This window comes from Aythya ferina (assembly GCF_964211825.1).
Source record: "Aythya ferina genome assembly, chromosome: 2".
NCBI classification, from domain to species: Eukaryota; Metazoa; Chordata; class Aves; order Anseriformes; family Anatidae; genus Aythya; species Aythya ferina.
Genome location: NC_140297.1, coordinates 139,406,698 through 139,429,255, shown reverse-complemented (window position 1 = coordinate 139,429,255; position 22,558 = coordinate 139,406,698). Strand labels below are relative to the sequence as shown.

At 46.9% G+C, this 22,558-nt stretch overlaps 1 protein-coding gene and 1 long non-coding RNA gene across 3 annotated transcripts in view; one reads left to right on the top strand and one right to left on the bottom strand.

Annotated features, from left to right (window-relative positions):
- Nucleotides 1–16,816, bottom strand: part of GRHL2 (grainyhead like transcription factor 2) — a 59,740-nt gene extending 42,924 nt beyond the window's left edge. For both annotated transcript variants that reach the window (XM_084510576.1, XM_084510577.1), the window contains exons 1-4: nucleotides 16,682–16,816; nucleotides 5,083–5,272; nucleotides 2,119–2,186; nucleotides 208–592 (exon numbers count right to left, since the gene is read on the bottom strand). In XM_084510576.1, coding sequence (XP_084366702.1) covers nucleotides 208–592; nucleotides 2,119–2,186; nucleotides 5,083–5,272; nucleotides 16,682–16,701 — 663 coding nt within the window. In that variant the 5' untranslated portion in view covers nucleotides 16,702–16,816. The remainder of the gene's footprint in view (nucleotides 1–207; nucleotides 593–2,118; nucleotides 2,187–5,082; nucleotides 5,273–16,681) is intronic.
- On the top strand, nucleotides 16,658–21,759 carry LOC311432320. Its single transcript, XR_014689983.1, has 2 exons — nucleotides 16,658–16,832; nucleotides 20,620–21,759. It is a non-coding gene; the product is annotated as an uncharacterized lncRNA (long non-coding RNA).
- Nucleotides 21,760–22,558: the final 799 nt, after the last annotated feature.

The following is a 22,558-nucleotide window of genomic DNA, read 5'->3' as shown; positions in this document are numbered from 1 at the left end:
TCTGAAACACCTCATGGTGTCCCCCTATAACGAGAGCACAGACAGGATCATGACGAGATGAGTTTGTTGAAAATAGCATTACTGTTTTTCTAATGGTTCTTGTGGACAGCTCAAATCTCCTTATCTTGTTTACAAGCTCAAATCTCCTTATCTTGTTTACAGCTTTTTATTGAGTTCTGAGATGCTAATTGGAGATGAAAAACTTACTTCTGTTCCTCCGTCTTTGAAGGTGTCACTGTAGGTACTGTCAGGAGTACTGCGCTGGTCATCTTTGAGATAATTTGTGTGGGGAGCAATGTTGGACACTTCGTATGGCTCGAAGATAACCCCTCGGTGCTCCTCATTTTCTCCTCTTGCATAGTGTGCTTGTGGGGTCATAAAAACAGGGGTGAACTCCTCTGCTTTTACCACAGTCACTCCAGTCCCCGTGATTGGCGTCGAGCTGCCAGACACGTTTGTGTTGTATTCCCTTTTGGATGACTCCAGCGGATCTTGGTTCAAGGACAGGTTAACGGGCACCGTCTTCAGGACTTGCACGCGGTTCTCTCCCCCGCTCAAATTGCTCTGAGCTTCCGTGGTGTTGAGACAATTTCTGGGAGACAAAACCAAAAAACATTATGGACTGTCCCAATAAAGTAAATCTCCTCCTCAGATAGCTGAATGGTCTGAGATGGCAGGGAAGGAGATGTGTGCACTTTCAACCCCATAACAAGTAGTACATTAACAAACACCAGGCACACGACGTTGCCAGGCAAGCAGAGAGGTCCCAAACTCTTTAACATCTTGGGAAAGACAATTGGGAGGACTTGTTACGATAAAATTCTGCACATCTGGGGTTATTTTTGTCTTGGCTTATAATTTGGATGCAAAGTCAATCCACCAGTGCAACAACCTTTGGGCACAAAGTAAGCATGGAGAGCAACACAAGGCATGAATCACTAACAGTAAATAATTTGGATGTGAAGTAGGAGGAACAGCAAAATTCGTGTGCTGACACATGCTGTCAGGCTGCTGACGGGCCGCTACTGCTGGTGTGAGCCTGTTACCAATGCCCCTCTGCAAGAACAGGCTCAGGAATCCCGTGGTATCAGGGTAGATCAGTAACGAGATCGTGGCTGCAAGGCAACCCCCAGCAGCATTCCCACGTCTCTACCTGTGGCTGCTGTAGAAAACAATCAGATTGTTCACAGCAGCTGCGCTGACATTAGATTGTTAACCTATAAACCTTTCTGTAGGCTTCTGCTTTGTCTTCAGCCCAGGAGGTCTGTTCTGACACCAGGGTTCCTCTCGCTCGGCTCCCCACCGACAGCCAGCTTTGTCGATCACACTCGATTTGGGAATTTGTTTGGAGTTGGCAGGTGTAAAGCTGTCCCTCAAAACACTCTGGTGTCCTGCTCTGAAACAGTGACTTTCTACCTACTACCTATTTAAACTTTGTCACAACACAGCCAGTAAACACCCCAGAGGGCAGTCCTGAATTAGCTACATTGAAATAAACCTCATGCAGCTCCTCTCAGCTAGGATTTTTCATGGAGATAGCTTCCTAAATGCAAGAACTTTGTTCTTTCTCTGTAACTACAGGCTTTCCCTGGTGCACAAGCCTTAATGAAGGCAGGAATCTGCTTCCTCTGACTCAACGAGTAACTTGTAGACTACTGAGAGGGGCTGAAATCTGAGATCAGTAACAAAAGCTTTCCAATGGAGTAATTTTAACAGTTATTTGCATATGGGTGGACATAAAGTTATGTTAAATTAAACTATATAAATTAGGCTACTGAGTCCAAGTTACTTAGACTTTGCCCTACAAAAAAAGAAAGAAAGAAAAGCAGTCAATAGCCAACTATCAATATAATCTGGTTTTACTGATCTCAGCAGCAGCAAAAGAACAAAACAAAACAGAAACCATGAAACTTTCTGCTACTTTTCAAATTGCATGTTTAATAATCCCATTCTATTTTTTAATAAATGAAAAGGGAGCAAACTTTGCTTCCCCAAACGCTCTTCATTCTTTTATCTTTTGGAAGAAAACCATAAACCCTCAGGCTCTCATAGCTTCTTCAGTTCCCAACCGATCACTACTGTTAGTACCTGGGTGTATGAGTTGGAGTAATACCGTACCTTTTATCTTGGTCTTCTTGATTATCATTCACTTTGTTAACAGACAACAGCCTTTTATCTCTGGGAACCTGAGAACAACATCAGGCATGGGGTCAGGTAAATGCAACTGGCAGGTATTTGCAACTTCAGACTGCTAGAAAAATGTAAATCGATCAGTTTTGTCTAATTCACAAACGCCAGGAGCTGTGTTTCTCTGGGAGACTGATCGTGAACAGGAAGAGAATTTTCAAAGGGAAAAACGCAGAGGTTGTGCTTTTTCCTAGTTTTTGGGCACACAAATTTGGAGCAAAGCTCTCTTTGGCGTGTCTGACGCTCAGACATGCACACCTTTCACTGGATAACAAACGGTGGGGATGAAGACATGAACCTTTGGTGAGCACTGCGTGGAGACCCTTTTAGCCCAGAGGAAGCAGGGTTTTCAGTTCGACCCCAAGAGCCAGCTGCACAGCCCTCCTGTTAGAGAGCAGTCGGGAGGATACAGAACTCCTACCAGGGGACGTTTGCAGATCCTTTTCTTCACTAGCACGGGGAGAGGTCGGGGCACCCTGGTATGTCATCAGAGGACACTGACTTCTGCTTTGCTGAGTGCACTGGCAGCCACAAGATGTAAAAATGAAGTCAAATCTGACCCCAATAGCCTCAAAATCGACACCAAAAGTGACTTACAGATTTGCCTTCCCACATACTGGATTCCTGACACCAGCATAGAAATGAAATCACCAAGGACAAAGCTGCTGCCATGACTGTGTTTTTCTTTTCTTGCTGAAGCAGTAAATTTGGAACTAACACTTCTACTGTTTTTGACAAGAGAAGGTATACCCACTCCATCACAGCAGCTAACTCAGATTAAAGAGCAAGAATAGACCCAAGAACAGGCTTAAGTCTTGCTTCTTATCTCTAAATACTTCACAAAAACATCAGGAAAACATAAATTTAGAGAGAAAAACAATACAGTGCACTACAGTAGCCAAGGTTAACATCAGCTATAGCTGCAAGATAGCAGCAGAGTCCAAGAGTGCTAACCAGAGACTTTCCTGCTCTTAGGGACATCCTCTCTCCCTATTAAGTGTCCTGCTGGTTAACAAAGCTCTTTCATGTATTTTAGAAGTGGGATCCAAGCCACAGCTCACACACGTTGATTCCCATGTTAATATCACATTTTTATCCCTGAAGGAAGGTCTGTGTTTAGGTAAATATCAGTACAAGAAAAAGGAGAAGGAAAAAAAGGAGTTATATTCAGCTAATTCCTATTGACTGGAAAAAGCCCTTCAAAAAACCACCATTACCAGGCACATCAGAACAAGTGAGCCATATGATAAACAAGGACAATTCAAGGGAGCCTTGTGCACTGGAAGTCCTCCTCTGCACTTCCACGGTACAGCACAGAGCTGAAATTAGGTTTTAACTTCCTCTTTGAAAGCATCGAGAATAATCCTTTTCTCCCACTTTGACAGAAGTAATTATTGAATGCTGGAAAGGGCTTTGAGATTAACACAGTTTATTCCATCTGAACCCCCAAGTCTCTTGCAACTGCCTGGAATGAGGAACAGATATGTTTATTGGAACACAGTTATGGGAAGGGAATGGGCTGTTCTCTGTTTTTATAAAAAAATCCAGCAGATTAATGAACTGCTAGATACCAGGGTATTGCTAAGACAGAAGCCAACACTCCAGATGGTCATACACATCCCGAATTTTATGAAATTAACTTCAGACTCCAGCATTGTGGTAAGTCTGCGAAGCAGAGAATAGGATCTCTCCTCATTCTCACTGGGAAAAGTCCTCTACTGACAGCAACACACAAAAGAATGGAACATCTCTTGAAATATTATCAGTAGAGAAATAAAGCATTATTTAATCATAAGGTTGGTATATGGCATCTTGCAATAATACCCTTTTTCCTCAACACACATTTAATGATTGTAGCAGAGACTAGGAAGAGAAGCCCATTCTCTAAAAGCATTTATAGTAATAAATGCCAGCAGCAGAGGTTTTTCATTTTTAACTTCCATTTCCACCTCCTTATGAATTAAGAGGGGAGCTGGCATTGTTCTACTGCCTTTCAAAGATCATCTGTCCACTTCAAGCTGAGGTGGCTTCAGGAGCACTGAGGTAGTTTAAGTAAAATGAACAATTTCATATTTTAGTGTTTGCTAGGCAACACAGATTCTGTTTCCAGAGCACAAAGAGGTGAGCCTAGGTTTCAGAGTGAAATTTCTGCGCCCTGTAGGGCTCTCATCCAATTTCAGCAGAAGCCCTGTTTCAGCTATGAAATATATGAAAAAGAAATGCGGTATCAAAATGGTAGGCAAAGCCCTGGGCATAAAACCAGATACAAACTGAAATTGTTTGTCAACGGCTCCCCTGTAAATTGAATTAGATCTGTGTCCAGCTCCATTTCTGTCCTCCACCTTTTGATTACACTGCAAACTTCCAGTGCAAGGGCTAGACCTCACTGTGAGTTTGTACACAGCCTGCTGCAATCATTGGACAAATAAAAATAACATGGGAAACTGTCAGATGAGAGATACTGCAGCCAAAGAACAAACTGAAACACATGTGGAATGAAGCAAAATGCAGACAAACCTACAGATGGACAAGGTCTCCCGTTTTCCACTTATTAAGGAATATTGGAAGTAAAGAAGCACAAATAAAAAGGGGGCTTATTCATCCATGGTTCTTCCCAGGTAAGAGGAAGAATACAATGCTGAAAAAGAAATAATGCTTGCACTGATATGACAATTTTGATTTTGTTTTTGTTTTTTGTTTTTTTTTTCCTTCCAGAACTAAATACATGAAAACAGATGCAGATAGGCTTCCTAAAACAGAAAGGATGCTCGATGCAAGTAGCAGAGAGAAAACAAGACGTAGTGACTCCTGTCTTTGAAAAATGGCTCTTTGGATGCCTGTCAAGATTGGGCCCCTGCCAGTGCAGCAGGGTGGAATAACAACGGAGTTACCTACTTTATAATAGTCATACAACAGGCCAAGAGCAGCAGCACTGTCCTCATCACCATTTATGCTCATCATAGCCTTGGTAGCTGCTGTTAGGGGGTTCTCCAAGTACGACTTCCAGGCTTCATCCTCGCTGGTGTACGCTCGTCTGGTGTTGAATGAAGTGTCATTTGGCACTAAGGCCACAAGTCGCTTGTTACTGCATAGACAGGAAGAATAAAATTGTGATCCAGCAGGGATTATTTTATTTGTAATTCACAAGGCATGTTAAAGAACATCACATAGCTAAATGAAAGTCATATGATTACATCAAGCATCTCTGTAATAAACTTTGTGACATATTTATCAGTATTAGACATCTTCAGAACTTAACCAAAAAATTATGTGTGTAGATCTTCTTATAATTCAAATGGTTTTTTACTAATACAGTTAGATCTATTAAAATATTTTTAAATTATTTGTAAAAAAAAAAAAAAGGAAGCAACAATACAAGAGCAACTTTGCACCAATATTTCTGCCAGATGTACACTTGATTGGGGAAAAATGCATTTATCTAAGATCATTTACAGTAAAAAGACATGAATGGAAAAAAAAAATGAAATTTATGCAATGGTACTCTAGTGTTCACCTAAACTGAGTCCAGTTCTGTATTTAATAACTGGGTACATCCTATAATTGAGCTATTCTCTGCTTTTGGAATGCAATTTGTCAGCAACATCAGACAGCCTGTGAATAGAAAAGATATGAGCAATGGGTCCAGCGCATGGAACACAAGAAGTTAACATATTTGGGCTCGGTTCCCACTTTATCACTGACCACATGTAGTTACAGAGCCATGGCAAATATACACAAGCCCATTAGGAGGTGGGATTTGCAGTGGAGCGGTTTCCTCCAGCCCAGGAGTGGTACAAACTGCCCAGTGCCAGTGGATATCATGGGAGATTACTTTGCCACAGATGGGGCTGAAATTTCCAGTATCACGGAAACATTGATCAAGATAGTGGTACCTGCTTTGGTAAAATGTTTAATAATCGCAGGGATAAAAGAGCTAGGGGAAAAAAGAAGAAGTAGCATTCCTATTACACAAGATAGCAGGAAAACAGAGTAGGCAGGGAAATAGTTGGAGAGAGGTGTGCTCACTGCACGTTGCAAGAACACTGCCAAGGTTTATGGCTCAGGTTACACGGATCCTGATGAAACTTTTAACACATTACACTGCACAAATCCCAAAGCTGCAACGACTACGGAGCGACTGAACACGCTGCCTTCACTGGTGAGACTAGCCACGCTATTCCCCGTGACTTTTGGAAGATATTTTGTGCTATTTTCCACATATAAATCGTCTGTTTCTCAGTCTCCTCTTTATGTTCTCCCATCCTACAGGGCTAGCACAACAAAATTGGGCTGTTGCAAGGAATTGTCATCCAAAAACCACACAGCCAAGGTGCCTGCTCGATACGGGCCCTGCTGAATCCACAGCTCGGACCGGGCACGTCCTCTCAGCCACGGGATGGGAACGTCTGTAGGATCCAGCCCACAGCACACGGACTTCATGCTGAAGCCAAATGTTTTCTCTGGCCTTTGAGGAAGAGGAGGGGGTGGCTGAGATTAGCATCTCTTCGGTACAAGGGCACTGTTTACAGGTTTCTTTATTTAATGAAAAACAAAATCATCTACGTGGAACAAGGAGTACAGTTTTGTGAACTCTGGGGGGGAAGAGGGCATTTCATAGCTTCACAAAATACACCCAACAATTTCAGTTCGGGTTACGTCTTCCTTTCATCTAAAACACTTGGGTTTTCAGAAGTTTCCCTCCTTTCCTGAGGGCCTTCCTTTCTGCCTGGCCTTTTGCTACCTCTTCCAAAGATTTCTGCCCTCCTTGTATTCACATCTGTGTCGTCGCAGGTTTGTTAGAACAAACAAAAGCTGAAGCACAAATTAGGAACCGGGGGAAAGACAGCACTGCTAGGCCTGCTTTCCTTTTCAATAGTTTATTGTTAGCGACTCAAATCAGATCTGCGGCGGCCCCATTGTTTGTGCCAGGGGTGGCTGAGGGCCTGTTCCCGTCCTGGAAGAGCCAATCCTCTCTGGCTCGGAGCTCATTTTCCATGCAGGGATTCTCCTTTCCTCAACAAAGCTCCCCTTCAGCCACGCCGCCGGCGTTTCGGGGCAGGCAGCTGTCTGGTGAGGCACACGAAACTCCTTGCCTTCCTGAAGTGATCTTAGCTCACCGTCGAGAGCCGTCCTTTGTTAGGCCACGCTCTCGTGTTAGTTAGAGTTAGAGTTAATTAGAGTTAGTTAGTTAGAGTCCTAACTGATTTATGAGGGCTACAGGCAGATTGAGAGGTGCCCTTTAAAAACACCTCAGCAGCCGTGCTGTCTGAAGAAACGCTGGAGGGGAGGAGCCCGCCCGGCCTGCCCTAACAGCAAAGGCAGTCCGAAAGTGATAAAAAAGTAGTGCTGGCCCTCAGAGGTGTCATGTGTGATGGTGTTGGGAAGTGTTAAGGTAAAGAAGACCCTGTTCCAGCACAACCAGGCCGCGAGTGAACAGCAGGGATGGCCGGGCAGCCACAGGGTCACAGGCCCAGAGCCTCCCCAGCATCTCCTCAGAGCGTGCTTGCGCTAAAACCCCGGTTTTCACGTTTAAAACTTCAATAATCTCCTCTGGCCAGAGACGGTCTGCAGCATAATCAACCGCCACACTCGTTGTGTTTACTCTGCAAACAGCCCGAAACAATAGCACTAAGAAAAATAAAAAACTTCCTCTTCCCCCCCCCTCCCCAGCCCTGTAATCAGCTCTGTGGGAGGTTAATGGTCAGGCCTAATTATCATGATTTAACATAGTCAATCATTTCAAAGATTATACCCAAAGCAGTCAGCCAAAACAACCGTGCTGGCTTTCAGAAAACTCCTCTATTAATTAAGGTCGTTTGGGTGGGACAGAGGGTGGCCCTTGGGAACCGAGGCCGCTGTGGGCACACGCGTCCCCTCTCCTCTTCCTGATCCTCAACATCAGGGAAATGTGACAGAGGGGCAGGGGCTCCTCAAAGATCAAGCCCCCCTAAGCTAAGGAGATGAATATTTTACATTTTTTAATATCTTCTTCAACGGGGATAGCAAGGCCGGCATCTAGCCTCAGGTGCATCTTCTGAAAGAGCCCAAGGCTTCAGCACAAGCCAGGCGGTGGAGAACAAGCCCAGCCCCGACTGTGCCCGCTGCTGATGGGGCTAACCCACTGCTCGTCCTCATCTTCCTCCTCCTCCTCCTCCTCGCCGCATTTGGGACGTGCACTAACCTTCAAAGCCAGGAGAGGCATGCCTACACACGCCGAGATCACGCCACTGCTGCACGGCGTAGAGACAGCTTAACAAGTGGGGATACTCGGCAGGGAAAAGCTGCAGGCTTCCTTTCAAGCTATCCGATGAGCCCCTAATGAATGCCAAATATTTTTCTCTTGTTTTACGTTAAACAGTAGTAGGTGGTTACGTGTTTTAGTTTATAGGTGTGTAAGGATGAAGGCATTTTCTGAGGTATGGTCTAGCTTAGGGGCTACATTTCCCTGACACCTGAGTGTTTGTATCAAGACCAGATTTTGCATGGCTTTTATTTTACAAAATCTTTTTTCCCCCGAACTATTTAGTAGAGATTTTCTTGTTTATACCAGCCTTGCTGGTATAAAACAAAAATTTGTGTGCTTTGCTCCTAAGAGGAGAATCTACAATTTCCAGATTGATACCGGTGATCTCTGCATCTGGCAAACCGCTGCTGTTAAAATTACTTTAAGAAAAACTATTTCTCAACTTTATAAAACCAGATACTACAAATGTAGTGTATAAATAGAGACGTCCACAACTGTACTCACTGTTTCATTTTAGTTCCTGTAGTAAAGCAACACGGGTTGGGCAGGACTCAACCATCTTAATGTCAATACATGAAGTGAATGGAAAGGGCCGGCCTTTCGAGTCCTTCAGATCTGAGATAATGAACTTTCACCAGCCAGCACTTGGGGCTACAAAATCCTACTGGGGACAAATTCTCACGCAACTTGATGCAATTTGTGAACCAACTTGCACAGAGCCATAAATGTCCATTAAGGCATTCACGAAAAGTGGTGAAAGAAGGAAGCTTTGGGATCAGAGTTTGCTTTTCATCGAGAAAAGATTTCCTGCCTTCGAGTCTCTCTGCCCATTGAGGCGCTCGTGAGATTTCCACTGGATTTGATAAGTTCATGCAGCCTCTTTAATTTGCCACCGAATTCAAAGTATGCAGATGCAGCTGTGTTGCAGAGGGTACAACCCACTGATTCAACACAAACCATGGAATATCCTGAAAGACCCAAAAATAGGAATCCCATTGATCCTGGCTGGAATAAATCAGGTTTGATGTATCCCTCTCTCCCTTCCCACTACGAACTGCTGGTGCAAGAAGTGCTGTGGGTGTGGAGACAAAAATACCTTTAACCTGAGTGCATGGAGGGACCCAGACACAATATGCCTGGAGGAACTGTGCAGTCACCCCACTCTCCTTTACCATACGCTCAGCATCACGTGCCGTTCCAGCTGGTGTTTGTGGGAACAAAGTCTAGTCCTGCGCACCCCCAACTTTTGCCTGGCCCAGGAAATTCACCACCAAAACACAAAGCATACTTGCCAAGCTGCGCACCCAGCCCAGGCATTTCCTGGGGTCTGAGTGCTTGTTAGGACATTAAAATTTGTTAAAAGAATGAATGCAAAGAAAAATAATAATAAATTAAGAATTGAAGTGCTCCATTGCATGTCTCTACAGGCTTCTTCATCCCCTCCCTGTGCAGGCGAGGTGCTGGGCAGGAGCTCACCAGGCACAGCATGCAGGGCAGTAAGGGACTGGGAGGAAGCCCAGTTGGCCCGTTTTGGCCCAGCCCTGAGCCTGGAGAAGGTTCTTACTCCTTCAAGACCAGAGCAGCAGGCACACATGTGCAGCACCCTCTTCAAATGGTTGTTTCAGGAGCAGAGACACGAGGCTTTGGTCCACACAACTGTTACAAGGCACACACACGTTAGCGCCAAGCAAGTAACTGGAAAGGGCAAGACAGACTCACGTCGTGCTGGCTCCCAGCCCAGCCCGTCAAGGCCACGGGATATTTATCAGAAACTCACTTTTTGTTGGCTGATAAGAAAGTGCACAGGGCAACTGTCTCCAATCTAGAAAGCCTGGGAGAAACACAAGTTCTACGAGACATTAGCCAAAGGGACTCTGCTTGCAGCCTGGGTTTCCCATCCCTTAGATGTCCGGCTCAGAGACCTGGCTGCAGGATGCTGTGACCCGGGGTGCCTCGGGAAGGAGACCTGCCTGCTCAGCTTTCCTCCCGTGCAATGAAAGGACAACCCCAACAGCGCCTGTGTTTCGTTGGCTATGACAAAAGGGACAGGAACATGCTCCAGCCACAGCCAAGTGCTGGAGAAGGCTCCTACTTCAGTTGTGACACAGCTAAGGAGGGCAGAGCGTGATCAGTCACTGCTAAGTGTTTCAATAGCTCTAGAGCCCTCTGTAAGCTTAGTTGACACTTGCACAACTCTGGGGGCAGCTATGAGGCCGCTATAAAGCAGATTTACGACAGATGTTCGTACAATCTGTCTTACAACTGATGTACATACCCATCAATCCACGGGCACAGATTGAAGTACCATTTAAAAAGCAGCTAAAGGACAGAGCCCATGGAAGCTTTACAAGTTAAACTTTAGATCACAGACCATAAATTCCTGTTTGTGCTCGTTACAGAAAGAAGTGTAAATCCTAGCCCTACTTCTCCTAGTGCTGGAAAGTGAGATCCAAAGGTTAGCCCCAATTTACTACCCTCAGCGTACTGCTCTTCCTAGACATGAAGTTATAAAAAAAAAAAAAAATACACCATTGTCTCACTGCAAGTTTTATTTAGTTTAAAAATTTTTTTTGACTCCTCAGGTTTTATTGCCAAAGTTATAATTAAGAAGTCAGCAACATTTTTGTTTCAATCAGAGAGTTGTGTTCTGTTAAGACTCCAAAGGAACGTGAATGCTTAATGACCAGGAAAATTATGGCCCGTGCATCTTGGTGTCTTTATCTTTCATAGCTGACAATCACATCTTCCCCAGAAGCATGAATTCCTCCAAAATGCACTTAGCCCAATCCAGTGGGCATATAAATACACAAATGACTTGGGAGTGAAGGAAAAAAAAAAAATCAAAGCACTTAGACCACCAGGAAAGCAGAAGATACAATGTCCTCTGGCCCAGCCAGCTGCCCATACCAAGCAAAAAAATCCCATTAAACAGGCCGAGTAATTTTGCCTGCTAATGAATGCAGGTTTGGGACTCTCGCAACTTTGGGGCAATTATTCTTTTTGAGTGCAAGACAACTCCAAACAAGATCAAACATGTTAAATGATTAAAAGAAATTATTCTACCTTTCCAAAACACTCCGAGAGGAAGTAAAATACATTGAGAGCACAAACAGAATGGCAAAACAGACTAGTTCAACAATTACATGTGTACTCCAAGTTTTATTTGTTTTTACTCAGACCCAAAATAACTTAACCATGGAATAGTGATTAACAAGATTAAAATAAATCGGTGATTCATTAACATTGACAAAAATATTATTAAGCATGTCAAAGTGGAGGTACAAAGAAAAAAGAGCTCTGTAACAAAGGCTAGTAAATGCCTACTGAGGACTCTCACAAGCAGGCAATTACTCATCTCCAGACAGGCTTTGGATCTGTGATTTCAGACTGTTTTGTTTGACTTCCTTCAATATCATTTCTACCACACAATCATTTTTATTACTGCCCTAAGACTGTTGCCTTTTTTTTTTTTTTTTTAAAGCCAAGCAGAGAGCAACCTCAAAAAAAAAAAAAAAAAAGTAGGTTTCAGCATATTGGTAGAAGAAACAGCGACATCTCCTCAAAAAAAAACAAGGACTCTCTGGAGCTCACGCCCCTACAGCTAACGGAGTTGATCTAAACTAGCAGTAGCTGAGCAGCTTCAGATCAGGCCATGCTCTGGTTTGCTCAGAAGCGTACTTCCAGCACACACAGCGCCCAAAGTTGTTTCAGCTGCCTTGAAGCAGCAGCAGGAGGCTTTAAAATTAAAAACAGGTCATGACAAAGCTTCCTCGGCCTGCCGCAGGTTAACCTGCCCGCTGACCCTGCAGCCCTGGCTCATTCATTACTCCGCGTGGGTTAATGGGAATGCAATCGGTGCTGCACTAATAGCAGATGGCTGGGTTTTCAGCATACAGAAATGTTTTACATGGGCAGAAGGGGAGCATGTATTCCAGGACCGAGCAATCCTGGGAGTCGAGATTACCCAGAACACCAAAGAAAAAAGAGCATAAAAGCAAAAGCATACTTTACAGAACTAAAATGTAGGAATATTCAAGATGCCACTACCTCAAACTATTAGGAAAATCAACAAATCCAGGGATATGTGTAACCCTCAAGGTTGAAGACGTTTTTAACTTACAGCTATGTTGCAATATTTGACTTCTTCTCACTTCACATGCACTTAATATGGTTTCGTTGGTTAAATATTTCATAAGCAGCAGCTCTCTTCTTCACAAAGTTAGTGCTATTAAAGAACAGAACCGTGTCCCCACATACCAGGGCATCTGAACTAATTAGTCCTTTTCTTTCAATTAGCTGCTACTGTCCCAATCACTGATTAGAAAGCTAATGAAGATTCATCCCATGATGAATTCCTAATCAGCATTTAAAAATGCTATTTTGTGTGTGTGTGTGTACAAAAAAAAAAAAAAAAAAAAAAAAGGCAACTTAATGGGCTGCGACATAATCACAGAAGAAATTACTTGTGGTAACTATCATGGTCTGTGCTGGATTAATATTTGTGAAACTTTTTGACAAGAAGTGTCAGTGTAATAGTATCACTTCCCCTTCACGTGTCCCTGCAAAACACGCAGGATGTCTCTGCTGTTCCTTCAGGAGGAGGAGGTTATGTGATCACCTCAAGCAGGTAAGTGACCTGGGAAAAAACCCTCCCTCCTCTTCTGCTTTGATCTTCTGGTCTCACCACTAGAGCCACCCCGCTGTAACCATTTCATACCCTTACTCCGCTCAGCTAAATTACTGTTGCAAGTTCTGGGAGGTTCTGCAAGCCGACTTTCCACCTTCCTTGTACAGAGATGGGCATTTTCGGGGGAACGCGGACATTTTTTCTGGAGCAAGTTTGACGCCTGGAAAGCGCAAGCACTGAACACCTCCAATTCCCATTTCTCCACTCATTCCTGGATGTGTAACACTGGAAAACTCAATGGATTGTCTATCCAGACCCTCAGAAGTGAAAAAAATAAATAAATAGGGGAGCAGTCTGCAACCTAATTGCTGTTGCCCATCAGTTGGTGGGAACAGGTTTGGCTCTCAAAGAAAGAATTAAGGATAATTCACAGACTCGCACTGTAAACCATAAATGCCCTTTGCTGTTAGAGCACAGGATGCTTGAGCTAAATGTTATGAAGGCAGCAACTACATGTACAAATTCAGGAAGAAATACAAAATCGGGGCCAAATTACCCTGTGAAGAGCCCACGATGGACTTCAGCCACGGGCAAGCTGGATGGGAACGTGCCTCCGCTGACACACGGGAGCAGGCCTGAACCCATTCCCACATCCCGGCTTGCTCTCCCCTCACTGATTTACCCACACGGACGTGCCGGGTGCCCTCCTTCATGTGGTCAGCCTCAGCATGCCCTGGCCCCGTCTGCCCGGTGTCCTCAGCCGCTCTCGTGCGTACGGAGGTGGTTGGAGCCTGCCCGGCCGAGCTGAGCTTCCTCACACAACTTCAGCCCCAGCCCGTGTGGGACTCGGGGCTGACACAACAGTGGGAGCGTGGGGACAGTTGTGTCACGTCCCACAGGCCACGGGGCTGGCCTCTAACGCCTCGTTAAGACTCTCAGGTATTGAGGTCACTCCTTAGCTTCACTAGCCATGAATCTGCAGTTGTGTGGTGATAAATTATTTCTAAAAATTACGGTAAGAGCAACTTTCCAGCCTACATCTTTGGATGGCGTGATGAAGCCAGACTGAGGAAAAGTGGGTGCCAAAAATAACCAGGCTACGCTCGGCCCCACACTCCTCTTGCCCAGCTCTCCCGAGGCACAAACAGCTCTATTGACACAACCGAGGGGGTGGCAGGGAGGCAGGAACAAGTGGCCACGGCCCGCTGAGGTCGGTACCACCTCTGAAAAATGCATGTGAAATCATGTCTTATCTCTTCTGGCCGATAGGAGCTCAGGGAAGAAAGCAGGCAAGACCCGGCTGAAGCACGAAAACTAAAGGCAAAGACGGGGAGATATGCAGGGTGTCTTAGGGATAATCTCCCCTTCCAAGCTCCTCACTTAGCATAAGAAGCAAAGGAGCTGATCTTTAGCATTTTCACCTCCCGACCACCCTCCAGGCTTAAAGGTGATGGCGCAGGTGGCACCCAAAGCAGCCCCTCCGTGCTTCCAGCACCCCCCCTGCTGCTTACTTGTCTGCATCAGCATTCACCAGCACAAGTCCCTCAAAAACACATCCAATGACACTGACAAATTAACTGACCTCGAAATAACGAGCCTCCCTACCCAGTCCTGCCTGTAGGGAAGGTTTGTTTTTAAGTAAAAGGAAGACCACGTGGGGGGAGAATAACTTTGTACTCCCCGGATTAGGTTTTCATTGGATATAATTAGAGCCTTAAAAAAAAGAAAAAGCCTTCCCATGCAACCCCCTAGTCTAACTTCTCATTCCATCTTTTCTGAAAACAAACGTATTTGTCTTCTCACGTTACACTTGTGTATACAGAGCCCAGGGGATTTACTTTTGACTTCCTTTTCAAACCCTTACCTACCCCCTCTGGATTTTCTCAACACCTCCGACCAGCAGCAGATCCCGGGCGTACCTGCAGCAGGGGAATTACTACTGCTCGAGGGTACTGCGTGCTCTCCCTCGGTGGTAACAGCAGCAGCACCGCACAGAGCAGGGACAAAGGGACAAATGCCTCGGTCCCTGCAGCTAACCCCTACGCCATAGGGTGAAAGGAAGGATGAGTCCCGTGGCTTAGCAGCATCCCAAACCCGGAGGGGAAGCACTTTTGCCCAAGTTCCTATAGTCTTAGGTAGAAGATAGGTTTCCAAGTCCATTATTTTTCTACTTCGAAGCTGGCCGTGGCACAAAGTTGCTCCCTTCCCCCTCCAATTCCCCTCTCGCTCCTTGGAGCTGTGCTTGGAGTGCCCTTCTGAGCCATGGCTGGCCGGGGAGCACCTGGTGGGCCCCTTTTCTCCTCCTGGCGTAGCTTCTGGATGGGCTGCTTGCCCCTCGGGTCCGTCAGAGTTAACCTGGCTCCCCTCCCAGCTCAGTCACTGCTCTTTCTGCTCCTCCCCGCCTCGCCAGCATCCCTCGGGGCTCTCTCCTCATTCCCTTCCTCGCACTTAAATCACGGCCCGATGGCGCTTAGATGGCGCTGATCGGGGCCTCCCGAGGCCCTGGTGCCCATTCCCACAGAGATGGGGACAAGGCGAGGGCTGGGAGCTCAGCTCCTGCCACAATCCCCTTCATTTCAGGGCTGGCGCTCACCGGGCCCCCCGTGGCACTGGCTCCTGATCCCACTGCCACAAAGACGGGCACAAAGCGAGGGCTGGGAGCCCGGCTCCTACCACAACCCTACCATTTCCACATTCAGCTACCACCGTCGGACGAGGTTTGGGAAGGCCAGGAGGAATGGTTTTATTACAAAAAATCTTTCTCCTCAGAAAGACTCCCCACCCTTTGGCGGAGGATCCTGACGGAGCGCCCCTATCGCGGCACCCAACCCTGCCGTTTTCTCCCTTTCTTGCTGACAGCCGCCTCGCCACCAAGCCTCGCAGCCCTTCTCCGGGGTCCCCATCGCGGGCAGAGTCCTCCTCTCCACCTTTTTCTCCACAAAAGCCCCGGGGGAAGCTGAGGGGAGCCGGCTGCGGACCCGGCGCGGATCCCGCTCCCCCCCGCCGCCCGCCCGCCCTCCATCTTCCTCGCCCCGCAGCCCGGGCACCCAAAATGGCCCTGGCGGCCGCGGCCCTGCGCATGCTGCCAGGCTGCTCGGGGGGCTCCCTGCACGCTGCCTTCTCCCCCACGCACCCCCAGGGAGTGAAAAAATAATAATAAAAAATAAAATAAAAAATAAATAAAAAGGAAAAAAAGGTGAATGTGGAGATTTGCCCCACCGAGCGCTGCGTGAGCCCGAGGGCGGCCGGGGGAAGGAGGCGGCTGCCCGTGTGCTGCCCCGGAGAATTTTTTGGGAGCCCCGACGGGAGGAAGGAGGAGAAGAAGAGGATGAGGAGAAGGAGGATGAGGAGGATGAGGAGGAGGAGGAGGAAGGTGGCAGCGAAGCAGGGCCGCGGGGCCTTCCCCACGCCGTCGGGGCGGCCCGGGGCAGCTGGAGGCGGCCGGTGGGGAAGCCCAAAAACTATTTTAAAAATAAAAATAAAGGAATAAAGCCCCGAGGACCCCCTTCTGGTGAGGGGGGGGGGGGGATCCGGCCGCGGCTCGCTGCCGGCCCGTGGCTGCGGCGGGGCAGGAGGGCACGGGGCGGGCGGCGGGGCGCAGCGTGCCTGCTGCCATCACTTACTTGTCCGTCTCTTGTGACATGTTTGATCCAATGAACTCGCTCCCCCTTTTTTCCTCGGTCTCCCCCGGTGGAACTGGACTTTCAGGTCTGTGCAGGTAAAGGCGTGTGCGGCGGTGTGAGAAGCAGCGGGACGGCAGAACCAGAGCTACAGGTAATTCTGCTTTCTTTTTTTTTTTTTTTTTTTTTAACAGCTTACTTGTAGCTCCCCCCCCCCCTCCCCTTCCTTAACCTAGCTTGGCCCGGCTGCCAACCGAGGCAGGACCGCTGGAGAGAGCAAGAAAGCGCAGCCCCCCCCCCCCTTCCACCTCCACCGCCCGCCCCCCCCCCCCCCCCCCGCCCGCGCAGGTGGCGAGCGGCCGGGCCGGGCGCGCGCAGGTGACTTGGGCCGAGCGGCGCCGGGGCTGCGGGGGGTAAAGGCGCGCGGGGCCTGGGGGGGGGGGGGGGGAGCGGAGCCGAGCCGCGAGCTGATTGGGCGGGGCGGCCGGGCAGGTGCGCTGCCATTGGCGGAGGCGCGCCCAGGTAAAGGTGCCGCCGCCGCCGCGCGCCAGGTAGCGCGCGCCGCCGGGCAGCCGCTGAGGGGAGAGGGAGGGAGGGAAGATGGCGGCGGGAGGGCGGCCGCTGGGAGCCGTTAGAAGCCGTTAAAAGCCGTTAAAAACCGTTGGAGGCTGTTAGAAGCTCTTAGAGGCGCGAAGCGGCTGTCGAGGCTCCCTCACGAGGCAGCCGCTGCCGCCTCACGCGGTGCTGGGGCTCGCAGCGCCTCCCCGCCGCCGCTGCTGTCGTTGTCGGGGGACGGCTCGGTGTTGGGTTTTTGTTTATTTGGTTTTCTGTTTTCTTTTGTTTTTTGGATGTGGAGTTAAGGGTGGGGCCGGCTGGGTTGGGTGTTGGGGGTGTGGGAGTGCGGAGGGTGTGGTGTGGTGGGAAGGGGAGGGGTGCTGTGAGGATCTGAGGGATGAGGGGCTTGAGGGGGCTGCCTTGGCAGCCTGCACAGAAGAGGAAAGTCAGCCTGGAGAGACGAGGAAAGCCAGAAGGAGGTGTTCTGCACGGCAGAGAAGTGTTTGGAGAGGACCCAGCCGTCAAACTGACAGTCACCCACCCTCCTGGGCACCTTGCCTGGAGAGTTCGGTGCTGCCCTAGGACCAGGCTGTGCGGGCAGCAGCATTGACCCACTGGGGAAAGGAGAGGATGAGGACCTCAAACCCAAGGGGTTACTTTGAGAAAAGGGAGCAGAAAGGTAGCAGAGAGACTTCCATCTGCTTTGCCTGCCCTCAGTCCCCATTCCTCCACTGGGGGAAGGTCGGGACCCTACTCATTTTTCTTGCTCAGGACCCTACTCATTTTTCCTGCTACCACACTTAACCCCGTTTGTTCTTTGAGACACCCTCCTATCCTAAGCATCCAACTTTGTCTCTGCCATGTATAGAGAACATACACCAATATATTTGCAACAAAGTCAACTTGCTGAATGTTTCAAAGCCACTGAATTTACACTGTCCTAGGAGAAGGGTTTTCTACCTTCGATTTCACCTGATGGGAATGTACTAGAAGGGCTATTCATAGCAATAAATATCTATATAACAAAATCTACACTTCTGCATGTGTCTCTAACCATGTAGTATTGCATCCTAGGGTCTGATCCTCGTCTTTCACCTGCAGCTGAAGTCAAGCTTGACTCTCTGAAGTCTTTGATGTTACAGGATCACAACCAGGCACAAATAACTGTTACTGTATCTCCGGCCTTATCTGTATTCACAGTAAATAACCAAATTAAGCCAGTTCAGGAGATACCAGTTTAAGTCAGCTTAAGCGTAGCTCTGTGAAGATTTCCATCGTATTTCTAACTAAGCAGAATTAGAGAAATACTTCAGCTAGATTAATGACGCTTTGATTGAGCACAAGGTATTAGTTAGCCTTTCTCTTCCTCCGTTCATCAGTCACCGGAAAGAAACATTATCATGCAATCTGCGGCTCCAATCAAAAGTTGCTAATGTGGCCTGAATTTTGAATAGCAAATACTGGTTTTAAACTTTTCATTCTGTAGGCCGTTATTTATAACAACGTTTGCATAAATTGCTTTGTGTAACGCGTTCTGGGGAAGCCGTGAGGCTTCATAAAACAAGAGAAACAGAGTAACTTATTCATTACAAATAAAGCAGTCGTTCTGAATACAAAATTACTCTGTAGTCTTGAAACAAGTTGAGCCTCTCAGGCACTGTGAGATACTGCATGTTGTTCTGGAGAAGTAGGGGGAATGCTGGAAGAGTTTAAGATAATGAAACCTCCCTGCTAAATGCAGAAACGATAGCATTTCTTTCACAAATATTTGTTATGCTGAAAGAAGCCTGGAAAGGTTGCCTATTTGAGCACTGTCAATAGGATTAAGCCCAACTCAGGTATCCACTTTCTCTTTTTTAATATTTTTTTTTGGAAGTGGATTTATTTTTTTTTCCTGTAAGAAATGTATAGCAAAAATTGGGGGGAAGGTCAGTGATGAGCACTTTTGGGAATGCCAACCTCCCCAGGTAGAAATGCTGCTGATGTGTGATTCTGCAGGAAAGAAAACGGCATTCGATGCTATCTGCAGTCTTGGACCAAACCCAGACTGCAGCTCAAACTGAAATGGAGTTTGTTGTTCCAGTACTGGGTCAGCTACAAAGCCGTCTTTAGCAGCCCTCCCTCAGGAGAAGATCTCGTAGGACGAGGTCGCCAGGAGGCTGAGCTCTGCTGCTCAAAACCTGCAGAAGCGGTCCAAGGTCAGGGGTAGGCACAGAAGGGGAACATGCAGCAGGGAACGCACGGCTGAGGTTGCTGGGGATGACAACTGTTATTCAGCTGGGGCTTGCTAGGATGGAAAAACAGACCCTGGAAATTCTTTTAACCAGGTTGCAGGCGTTGGGCTCATCATTTTCTGGGCGAGCCTTGTGCTTCAGCCTGCAGACCAGAATCCAATTGTGAGCGCCGGAGTCCACCTCTAGCCGAGCAGGTCAAACAAGTCCTGCCTAATCCAGCCCCATGCTCATTCTTCACGAGTTACAAGATTATTATAAACTAATCTGTTAGTCACTGAAAAAATCATCTAATGTTATTTCTGGCCAGACCAGTCTTGCTTCTTCCCATAGAAGAAAGGCTTCATAGAGCAAAAATAAAACGGTCGTGCGATGCATTATTGAACATCCAGGACCTGTCTTTGGGGTGTCCAGGGACAACCTAAAATAGCAGATTGCTGTTTTTCGTGCTGTTTGCTGCTTTGCACAGCAGCTGCTAGGTTTTTTGTGGCGTTGTTCTAAGGATTTGGTGTAGAATCCAGCTGTCTAGAGCTTTAGCTCGTGTTTACGTTATTTGCTCCATAGCATCAACGTTGTTTGGACTTGCCAGCGCTGGGCAAAGGAAACGGAGTGTACAAATAAGGCTTAACTAGGCTTACTAATTGCACGAAGCAACTGAAATCTCCTTCAGAAAACTATTAAAAGTCTCTGCGATGGAAGACGTTAGGGAGGTATTTATGTCAAAACAGTGTTCGGGGAGAGCTGAGATGTTTGGAAACACAGGTTTCGAGTAGGCAAGGATTACCACCTATTTTTATTTCTATATTTCTGTGTCGCTGATGGCTGTTGTTACAAAATGCACTCTGGCACAGTAAGTTCAAAGACAACCACCTACCTACGAATTCTGCGATCCGTTTGCTGTTAGTCTTTGCCATAGCCCTTCCTTTGTAGTCATCTTCTGTCTGAACTTATGTTTGATGAGATATGCACAGACCTTGATCTTTGGCTGACTTCAGTGAAGCCTCACGTACATCAAATAAATAGAATTGAGCCCTCCAGGATCCCAAATGGATCGTTACTATGCTCTAATAATGAATTATGTTGCACTATTAGCTTTTAGGAAAGCACTTCTAGTAACCAAGATGCTAATAACACTTTGCTTTTAATGTTTCACAGGAAAACTATGAAATCACTATCGGGATACTGTGATTCATGGCGAGTACCTGCTGCCAGGAAACTGCCGGTTGTGCTCCCCACGCAGGTCAGCTGGGATCCCTGGAGCAAGCTGCAGCTTCCCCATGCCTCCCTCCACATCTCGTAAGGCAGCAGCAGAGAGGACCGTGGAATATCAAGCATTTCCTGGCTACGAGGCAGGGCGTGGAGCTCTTTTTTTTTGTGGCGCTTTCTATTTGAAACGCCAATTTGCATTTCTTTCAGAGCCCTCAAAGCAAGGTGGAAACCCGTAAGAAAAAAGGATGGGGGTTATTTATTTTGGGGTTTGCTCTCTACGAGTATAGGGTTTATGATTCTGAAAGATGTCGGAGCTGTAACGTGAATATCCATTATATCAGCAGCTCCGATCTGAGGCGATGTGGTTTCAACTTAAAAGAGGAGAAGTCACTTTTAGTGATGCAAATAGCTCAGGGCCTGGCAGTCCTTTGGGGACTGAGACAGCCTAGAAGGCAGCTAAATCTGACAACAGATCGGAATATTAGGTTCACACTTGATTAATAGATGTTAAAGCACCAAATCCATTTCGTAAAGATTACTCACAGTTTTGGAATTGATTCAGTGGAGTTTAGTACACACGGATAACTTCTCTGCAGATGCTTTGATCTCTCTGATAGTATTTTTTTAGTGATTCACCCCAGCCTTTTGAAACAAGGGGAAAATACAGTTAGGTCACCTAATGACTGTAATTTTGCTTTTAGTGAAAAACTGTAGTGTGAAAAAGAGTGAGAAAGCATCCCTGAAAGACAACTTAATGTGTTGTGGGATCCGGGACTCTGGAAATATCTTAATTAAACTGAAATTAAGGTTGTGTGATGTCACTGTGGGGCAGAACCTAAATAACCTGATCTCTGTATTAAGAGTGCGTCTCTCTGAGGGTTTGTCCAGCATCCCCTGTTAAGCAACAGCACCTTTGCATCATCATACAACAAATCTGCAAATCCATGGGCACATTTTGAGCTTGAATCCTTAAATTCAGCTATTTTGTAATAGGGGTGAGATGATGCTAGTTCGCTTAGGTTGTGAACGGAATTTCAGAAGCAAATTGTTTTAATACCTACATATCCTTTTGTTTAATTAACAGGACACTTGTTTGTGGTGTTTTTTGTTGTTTTTGTTTTTAGTCCTTAGTAGTAGTGGTTTCTAAACCAACATTTTTTTCCCCAAAATTAGTGTTACGGTCTGCAGTGGGCTGGGGCAGGGCTCTCACTGGGGACTGGGAACGGCAGAGAACGCCTTGGCCACTGAGGCTCCCGCTCCCAGCTCTCGTCAGTCAGCTCTTGAATCATCATTTACCCAGCATCACTCGAAAGGAATCTGAAATAGGTTTTCACATGTTGATCACTTCCCTGGGAGCTCCGTGTGTCTCTGCATCAGCTGGGAGCTTAAAAAACATGCAGGCGCTCCGCAGGTCTGACAGCACACCGCAAGCAGCAGCATTCTGAAAGAGATGAAGTCTCTTTTTTGCTCTGACACTGTCTTAAAATAGGTGCGAGTGTTCCAGCAGGCACACGGGGAGGGATGGCACATAAACAGCTGATGGTTTACTTTTCCCACACTCGGGAACTGGAGTAAATTCAAAACAAAGCTTTGGATTCACTTAAAATCGACGCGTTTTCTTCCCCCCAAATAAGTCAGTGCTGTAATCAAAGGGCACGGCACTGAAGGAATCAGGGCGAATGGAAAAAAGCTGCTTTCAGGGCTTGCTGAGGAGGAGGTGGGGCCGATAGCCCCCGGGCAGTTGCTGAGTTATCCTTGTGGCTGCCCTCAGGAGCAGGCAAATGTTATTCTACTTGAAGGGCAGAGGATAAAGGGAATTGTCTGGTGGCACAAAAGGAACCAGTGTCGGAGCCAAGAGATTTGTTCTGAGGAAAGGTCAGGAGAC